The following is an 8744-nucleotide window of genomic DNA, read 5'->3' on the forward strand; positions in this document are numbered from 1 at the left end:
TGCCAGCCAGGCCCAACACCCAGCTCCTGGCCAGACCCTTTCTCAGCCCCGTTGGGGGATTCCCCGTGTGTGTACCCAGGGCAGCCTTCCCTGCCAGACGGTGACAGCAGCCTGGCTGGCACCAGGCCTTAGCAAAGGGCTCTGACCCCGCTGAGCAGAGAGCCCAGCTGCCAGGAGCCCCACGCAGAGGCAGCATCGGCTGGGCTGAGGCTTTGGGGTGGGTGATGGACGGGCATGGAGCTCGGCGATCTCGCTCCGTGGGGTTGGGCTTGTCCTTTGCCCTCTGGGGATGACACTTGTGTCCCTGTGATGTGGAGGCTGCCCCAGAGCATGCAGGTGGCCAGGCGCAGCAGTTGTGCCCCCACGTTGCAGTTGTCACAGCCCCACGTTGTGATATCACTGCCCATGTTGCAGTAGCCACATGCCGTAGCAGGCACATGGCATGATTGGCGCAGCCCATTATCATGACAGCAGCCCCCATGTCACGGCAGTGGCAACGAGCATGATAGATGCATGTTGTAATGGGGGCATGGCGTGATTGGTGCAGCCTGGTTCATGATAGCAGTGCCATGTCCTGGCAGCAGTGAGATGCCACGATAGCCACACGTTACCGGCTTACATCATGATTGGTCTGCCACTGCGTGATAGCCGTGTCGTGTCGTGTCGTGACTATGCCGCGATAGCCACATGTCATAGTCTGATGCGCCCAGTTAACATCATGACAGCAGCATCATGTCATGACAGCACCTCCTGCTATGACACACTGCAATGGGTGCATGCCATGACTGGTGCAACCCACATCGTGCTAGTGGTGCCATGCCGTGAAGGTCATGTCATAGCATGATATAGGCATGGCCCTTGCTGTCCATGTGGCAATAGTCACAATGTGGCATAATAGGTGTGTGTCACGATCACTGTGGCCTACATCATGATAGTGGCACCCCGTGACACAAAGGTTGGGGGTTCACATCACAATAGCTGCCCTGGGATATGAGGATGCCTACATCTCCACTCCATGGCAGTTGCATGTCCAAGCTGAGCTAGACTCCCTATGCCACAATAGCTGCAAACCCTGTCATGACAATCATGCCTCATGTCATGACATGATGTGACGGCAGGGTATGGCTTTGCTCCTGCTCCGTGGTGGCCACACAAGGACATGACAAGGTCCCTGGCCTGTGGCTGCCGTGTCCCCGTGTTGTGACAGCCCTGCCCACGATTGCTTGGGCTCTGTCTTCCTGTTGTGATGCTGCACCGTGACGTTCGGGGTGGGCGGCTCGCGATTGCGGCTCTGAGAAATCCCATCTCCTGGGCTGTGGGAAAGAGAAGGGGAGTCTCTGTCCATCCGTCCATCCATCCACTCATCTGATTATCATACAGCTCATCCATCCATCTGTCCATCCATCCACCCATCTGTCTGCAGGTCTGGCCCCTCTCTCTGTCCATCCCCATACACCCAAGGTATGTCCCTTCCTGTCTGTCCTCACAGTCTGTCTGTCTCTCTGTCTAGCCTCCCCTGTGCTGGGGTGTCTGAGCACCTCCCGGGATCCCCAGCCATGGCTGTGGCTGGGATCGGGGGTATCTAAGCCTGCAGCTGGGAGCACGGGAGCTGCCCACAGCATGGCCTGGTGCCCTGGAGCCCTACGGCAGGGCATTTAAAGGGCTGGCACTGCACCAGCGTCGGGCTGGCTGCCAGGCCAGCGGTGAGCCGGATGCTGGCCACGCTTTAGCACCGTGACAGATTCTCCCTGGGCACCAGGCGCTGGAGACAGCTCAGGCTGCAGTGGTGGGGAGTGAGCACCAGAGCCCAGGTCCAGGAGCAGGGATGGGCACCTGGGCGGGCACTGAGGTCCCTGTGCTGTGGTCTCGATGCAGCCAGTGGGGAATCCAAGCCAGGGTCAGCGCTGGGCGACGGGGCAGGCAAACTCGGGCACCAGGGAGGCGGATGGGGCAGGAGTCCTGCCTGGGCTCACAGCCCTTCTCCACCGGAAGGGCTCAAGCCCAGACCCACGCCAGCACTCGGAGACTCCCCGCTGGCAGTAGAGGGCACATGGCATGCAGCAGAAGGCATGCCCGGCCCCGCCAGGCTGACCCCTGTTCCTCTCTCCCCTGCAGCTGTATGAGCTGGACGACGACCCCAAGCGAAAGGAGTTCCTGGACGACCTCTTCGGCTTCATGCAGAAGCGAGGTACGGGCAGGGGGGAGCAGACCGGGGTGCCGCGGCGCTGCAGCGTCCGTCTCCAGGCTCTGGCCCGCGGGCTAAACCGCGGGTGCTCCGGGGGTGCTGCATTCACCCCTGGGCTGGCTTGGGGATACCAGGGGGCTGCGGCTGGGAGCTGGGAGTCACGTCCCAGCCGCGCCGGGAGGCCGGGGGGGCTGCGCCGTCCCTGACGGACAGCTGCCCTCTCATCGGAAATCAGTGCGGCCATGTTATCAGCCCCCAGCGGGGAAACCAGGCCGCTGCCGCAATCGCAGGGACTCGATAAATGCTTTAACCTTTGCCCTCTCTCCCCCCACCCCAGCCGGCCGGGAACAATTACGGGCCCCCGCGCACGGGGCCGGATTAATTAGGGCTCTTTGCCAGCATCTGGATTAATGAACACACCGCTCGATAGCGCATCAACCCCAGGCAGAGGTTAATGCTTTGCTAATTAACGGGGAAAGGCCAGGCGGGCTCGCAGGGCGGGCGGAGGGGCCTGGTCTGTGCGGGGGGGGTTGTCACCCCCCCCATCCCCTTTGGCGCTTGCTCTCTGCTAAGAGGGTGCCTGGGCTGTGGCCGAGACCCGGCAGACTCGTGTCACGCAGGGGTTGGCCATCACAGGGGAGAGACAAGACACAGGGGCGGCTGTGCAGGTTCGTTATCTCTCTCTCCAGAGCTAATTAACTCCAACGCTGGACGCTAATTACCCAGCAGCCTCTCTGCTTGCGCCAGGCTTTGTGCTGGACACTGTTGTCTCAGCTCCCCCCCGCCCGGATCCTTAAACCCCAGCTCTTGGGGGCTTCGTGCCCGTGCCCCGGTCGCCTGCCCGACCGTCTTGGTCAGAGTTATGCATCCTGGCCAAAGCTGCTGTGCCTGCCGTGCTCCACCCCAGAGGTGGCTGCATTTCAGCCCGGTTCACCCTCCTGTGAGGGGCTCTGGAAAGGTCCATGCACGGCTGTTGTCCTGGGAGCAGATGTATTGAGGGCAGTTGTTTATGTAGGATCTACACAAAGCATCTGTTGCTCCAGGTCTGTCCCAGCACTGGGAGGTCGGCGTGGGCCCTGGGAGCACATGGAGCCAGCCAGGGGGTGGATACTCCTCCCTGGGCATGGCAGTGGGGGGGGGAGGGAACATGTGGCACACAACGGGGGGCAAAGCTGGGACTGGGGGCTGGGCTGGGGCAGACAGAGCAGCTGCTGGCCGGAGGAGGGGGCTTGGCGAGGCGCGGGGGATTTATGACCCTCCTTTGTAGCAATATTTATCCAAGCGCCGGGCCATGAAACTGGTTCTTCCTGCTCCCGCAGGCCCCCTCCTTGCAATGGGAGGGGAGAAGGACCTGCCCCCTGGCCCTGGCAGGCTGCCTGTCTGGGCTCCCCTGCAGCCAGGCTGGGCTCCCCCACCCCATTTCCCCCCAGCTAAACCCCCCAAGCTGCTGGTCCCAGCTCTTGCACTCTCCCCAGGTGCAGGTGCCCAGGGCCTTCGAAGATGCCCAAGTGTGAAACAGCCTCTGAGCAGGAGCTGCCTCCCAGGGGTTGTGAAATGGAGCCTGCCCCACTATAGCCCCTTTACAAGGCAGCTGGGCAGGCCCCTGGCTCAGGGCTGGGGGCTGTGCCAGGCTCTGAGGCATGCCAGGCATAGGCACCCGTGGCTCCCTGATTGAAAAGACCCTGCTGCGGTGGCCAAGACAGGGCCTCAGCATGGCGGGGAGGGGACTCAGCATGTGGCTGGGGTGCTGCATGCGTGTGCACGTGTAAGTGCACAAGAGAAAGGAGCGGGAGGTGCAGTGGAGCACTAGGTCATAGGTAACCCCTCGGCTCCTGTTCTCTCTCCCAAGCTCAGCAGGATCAAGCCTAGCTGATGCTTGGAGGAGCGACCTTTTTGGGCTAGGGTGCTGCTCCCAAATTATAGGCACTTCTCCGTGTCTCAGCCACAGCATAGCTTAAGGCCGTGCTAGCTGGTACGTTCCTCCCAGGGCTGCTTGTTTTGTGCCGGCCAGTTCAGGTGGGCAGTGAGCCTCGTTGCAGCCTTAGGGCACTTGTACACGTTACGAGTCATTCACGTAGACGTTGCGAAAAGTTACAAGAAATCGCCACTTGTGTAGCATCATAAAGACTGCCGTTCCACCCCAGAGGTGGCCGCGGTCCAGAGAAAAGGAAGATCTCCCACCCCCAGTTCCAGAGCCGCGTGCGGGGTGCGGCTGGGAGTCAGGGCAGCGGAAGCAGCAGCCAGAGCCCTCTGTGGGAGCCGGGCTGAGGAATGTCAGTGTTTACCTTGAAAGTTTTTATTGCTTGACCTTGTGTCTCCTCCCCAGCTCGTGTGTGTGTGTGCACGCGCACGCATAGGTGTGCATGCACACATGCATGCAGGGGAAAGAGGTGCTGTGCCTTTCTGGTGTGGGGCTACCCGAGCGAGGTGGCGTGCACGTGTGACTCTGAATGGGTGACCCGGTGGGGGCGTTCCTCTGCCCGCCCATGTGCATGTGTGTTTGTACACCTGGGTGTGGAGGGGCAGAGGTCACATGTGTTTCTAGAAGGGTGTGTAGAGGCTGCGGGGGGAGGCAGGGCGCAGGGGCGTTTGTGGGGATGGGTGTGTGGTTGGGAGTTAGTTACATGAGCGGTGTCTGGCTGCTTGTGGGGGTGTGTCTGGCTGTGTGTGTGCATGATGTGGAGGTGTGCTCTGGTGTGTGGGCCACGCCTGGGTGACTGTCTGCCTGTTGCCTAAGGGAGTGTGTCAGGGGTTTTGCCTCTCTTTCTTTGCCTGTGAGGGAATGTGCATGTGTGTTTGTGGAAATGAGGGTGTGTGTGTGTCTGTGTGTGTGTGGTGGGTGTTGCAGGCATGTTGGGGAGGAGTTATTTAAATTTCATCCACTATCTTGTGCATATTAGTGTATATGGGGAAGCAGCATGTGTGTGCACGTGTGTGTGCAGTATTGTAGGTGTGGTTATGTGTGCGTGTGTAAATTGTGTTGTGCATCTGAAAGAATGTGTGTGAGTGTATATGGGGGTGTGTTTGTGTGCATGCGTGCATGTGTGTGTTGGGAGCAGAGCATGTATGTGTGTGTGTGGTGTGTGTATTTGGGGGATCAGTGTGTATGTCTGGGGGAGCAGTGTGTGTGTATGTGCATGTGCATTTGTGTCTACATGTGTATGGGGGAGCAGAGTATGTATGTGCATGTGTGCACACTTGTGATATGTATATGGGGGAGCAGTGTATGCATGTGTGTATGTTCAGTGTTGTAGGTGTGGGTGTGTATGTGTGCATGTAAATTGTGTTGTGCATGCAAAGGAATGTGTGTGTATGTGGGGGATATATGTGTGTGTATGTGTGTATAGGGGGAGCAGAGGATGTATGTGTGTGCACGTGTGTGGTGTGTGTCTATGGGGGAGCAGTGTGTGTGTGCATGTGCATTTGTGCATGTGTGCGCATGGAAGAGCAGAGTGTGTGCGTGTGTTCTTGTGGTATGTGTGTACAGGGGACCAGTGTGTGTGTGCGGGGGCAGGGGGGAACAACGACACCCATGTGTGTATGCATCTGTGTACAACCCCAGCTCCATCCAGCACCTCGTCATGGACTACAGGTGCCCGCCACAGCCGCCTGCGTGTTGCTCCCGCATCCTGGCGGGGAGGCACACATGTGCCCGAAGCCACCGTGGGGTGGTCCTGGCTCAAAGGCGCAGCCCCCTCAACAGGGCAGCCCCCCCAGCTCCCCACCCGCAAGCTTGAAAGTGAGCTTGGGCTGCTCAGCCCTGCTGCCTCGTTAGGTCTGAGCAGGTCATGACCCCTCCGGTGCCCTTTGACCCCGGTGCCATCCATCACCAGCTACCGGGCGCTGGCACAGGGGGAGGGAGGCAGGGACACGGGCGGCTGGATTGGCTTGCACGCCCAGCTCCGGCTCCCCACTAGAAGGGACTCCCGTGTGCACACCCATCAATATACATGCACGCATGGATGTACATGCGTACACGGATGTATATGCGCAGTGCACACACAGATGTCCACACACAGTGCTCTCCCCTGCCCTGAGCATGCACACACACACCGGGACAGGCACACGTGTGCACATGCAGTGGGCACACAGGAGCACAGTGGGTTCACGCTCCTATGGGGTGCCCCTGCAGGTGGACGTAGGTACGCACACACACAGAAGGTGCACACACAGCTGGGGCCCACGCACACCCAGGTTGCGTACACGTGCATACGGGGCCCAGCGTAGCCAGACGGGGAGCCGACGAGGGGGGGGCTCAGTGCTGATGGGGACCATGGGGGGCTAAGCCAAGCCACCGAGGCCGTGCCTCGCAGGCCCCCCCACACCAGAGGATTGGGCCTTCAGACCCCCCCAGAGGCCATGGCGGATTGATGCGCCCGCTGTCAGCCCTAATGAACCCGCCGCCGCGTCCCGCTCGCTGCTTGTCGGCGCAATTAAGCCCCTTCCATCCGTCAACGGGGCGCCGAGATGAGCCACGCTGAGAAATGGGCCCTTGCACCAGCCACCCGCTGCCTCCCCCAACCCCTGCGAAGCCGCCCCTGGACTCCACAGCCCCTGTGCCACCCCCCGCCACATGGGAGGGGCTACACGCTGGCCGGGGGGGTCTGTGCCATGGCTGGCGGGGCGGGGAGAGGCTCCGAATCTGCAGCGATGCAGCTGCCTCTGGAGGGGAGCAGGGAGGAGTGACAGGCCGGAACGGGGTGCTTGGCTGCCAGGGGCTCCCAGCAAGCCTCCTGCCTGTACCCAGCGCCCGCCAGGGTGCTGAGGTCAGTGGGGTGGGTGCAAAGCTGCCCTCAGTAGATGCACCCAGGTGCCAGCTGCCACCCCCTTGACACAGCTCGGGGATGGCAACCCCGTGGCACGCTGTACGCGGCTGTGCCCCAGGCTGGGCACAGGATGGGATGGAAGGATCCGGCCTCCCCCGGACTTTGCATCTCCCCCCCGCAGCCATTCCTGACCCTGCCGATAATTCCCCTCCATCCATCACGCCGGAGCTAATTGTCGGCCCACAATGGCTGCGCCTCCTGAATGGGCTTTTGTGCGCCTCTCCAGCCCGGCGCAGGGAGCCATCACTCTGCGGGGCCCCGACAGGTCCCTTTGTCCCCGCCGGCCCCCGCTGCTCAGAGACGCCCCCGAGATTAATGACAGCCCATTTTCATGTGTGCGCGGGTGGGGGGGGTGTCAGCCATCTCCTCCAACCTGAAAGCCCGGGGCAGGATCCGGCCCCAGAGCTGCACCCCACTGCCCCCCGACGTCACTCGCCTGGGGTCCGCGCGGCACCCGAGGCAGAGACGAGGCTCGGGTCTGGGGCCAGCAGCGGTGGGGGTCCCTGGACCTGGGCTGAGCCCCAGCAAACTCACTCCCCTTGTGATGCAGGGGGGCATGGGAGTCCCAGGAGAGGGGGCTGGGAGCAGCATCCCATGTCTGCAGCCCCTGCCCAGCACAAGGGCCCCGGTTCTGCACCCAGGGAGGGCGCCGGCGAAGGCAGATGGGTGCAGCGGCAACCCCCAGAGCCCCAGTCTCGTGCACAGAGGAGCTTGTGGGGACTAGAGACCCCCTCACCCTGCCTGGTGCCACCTGCCTGGGTCCAGACCCCCCACCCAAGCCACGGGGTGACTGGAGCAGCCCACAGCAGGGCTGCTGGGCTCTGTGCAGGACCCCTGAGCTGTCCCAGGACTGGGAGGCTGCAACGTTGCAGGGAGCAACGAGGCTTTGCTTGGAGGAGATGCCGGCGGCGGTGGGGGGGGGGATGCAGGACCCAAACTCCTACCCCCAGCCAAGCTGCCCAGACAACAAAGTTAAATGAACTCAGCCAAGGAATAAAAGGAGCTCATTTGTCAGGCTCCGCGCGGCCGGCGAGCCAATATCGGGGCCATAAATTAGGGTCTGGGAAAGCTGCGGTGAGTGACGGTTTCGTTTGAGGTGGGAAGCGGGCCCGTGACAGCCTCTGCAAGGCAAATGGATGGCTTTCCGATACCGCCACCGCCGCCCAAAGAAAGGCCGGGATGAATGCGGGGCACCCCCGCCCGCCTCGCTCCCTGGGCACCAGGCGTTGGCGTGACCTCCGGGCGCTGCGTCGATGCAACAGTGCAGCAGCTGCGACAGCGGGGCTGGCACACGCGGCTCCTGTCCGAGCTGAGCATGGCTGCGCCGGCACCGGTGCCCCTGCACGAACAGGTCTGCGGAGACCCCTGTCCCGGAAAGGGGATGCATTGGTGACTCTACATTGCAGCTGCAGCCAGCGCTGCGAGCAACCACGTCGTTAGGAAAGGTGCAGGAGCCAGGCAGTTGCATGCTTCAGCGCAGGCTCTGCCTGCGGCTGTGGGGGTCAGGAAGAAATGCTGCAAGAGGGAAATGTTTGCACCGCACCAGGATTTTCCCCGGGTGCTGGGGGGAATCGGAGCCGGAGCCGGGGGCAGCAGGGAGATTTGCCCCCTCCCCAGCAGCTCCTGTTCCCCCAGGCGAACCCAGACCCTTCACCCCCAGGCTGGTCCCTCTGCCCGGGGCTGCGGCTGCACGACACTCCCTCCGTCTCTCCGGAGAGTTACGGCATCGCAGC

The 8744-nt window shown here is 61.9% G+C and overlaps 1 protein-coding gene across 1 annotated transcript in view; it reads left to right on the top strand.

Annotated features, from left to right (window-relative positions):
• Positions 1–2091: 2091 nt before the first annotated feature.
• Positions 2092–8744, top strand: part of ARID3C (AT-rich interaction domain 3C) — a gene marked incomplete at its 5' end in the record, with an annotated part of 30007 nt that continues 23354 nt past the window's right edge. The window contains one exon of the mRNA XM_019518290.1: positions 2092–2188. Within this exon, the coding sequence (XP_019373835.1) occupies positions 2092–2188 (97 nt within the window). The remainder of the gene's footprint in view (positions 2189–8744) is intronic.

The sequence above is a fragment of the Gavialis gangeticus genome, unplaced genomic scaffold (assembly GCF_001723915.1).
Source record: "Gavialis gangeticus isolate Ggan-Ray unplaced genomic scaffold, GavGan_comp1, whole genome shotgun sequence".
In the NCBI taxonomy this organism is placed as follows: Eukaryota; Metazoa; Chordata; order Crocodylia; family Gavialidae; genus Gavialis; species Gavialis gangeticus.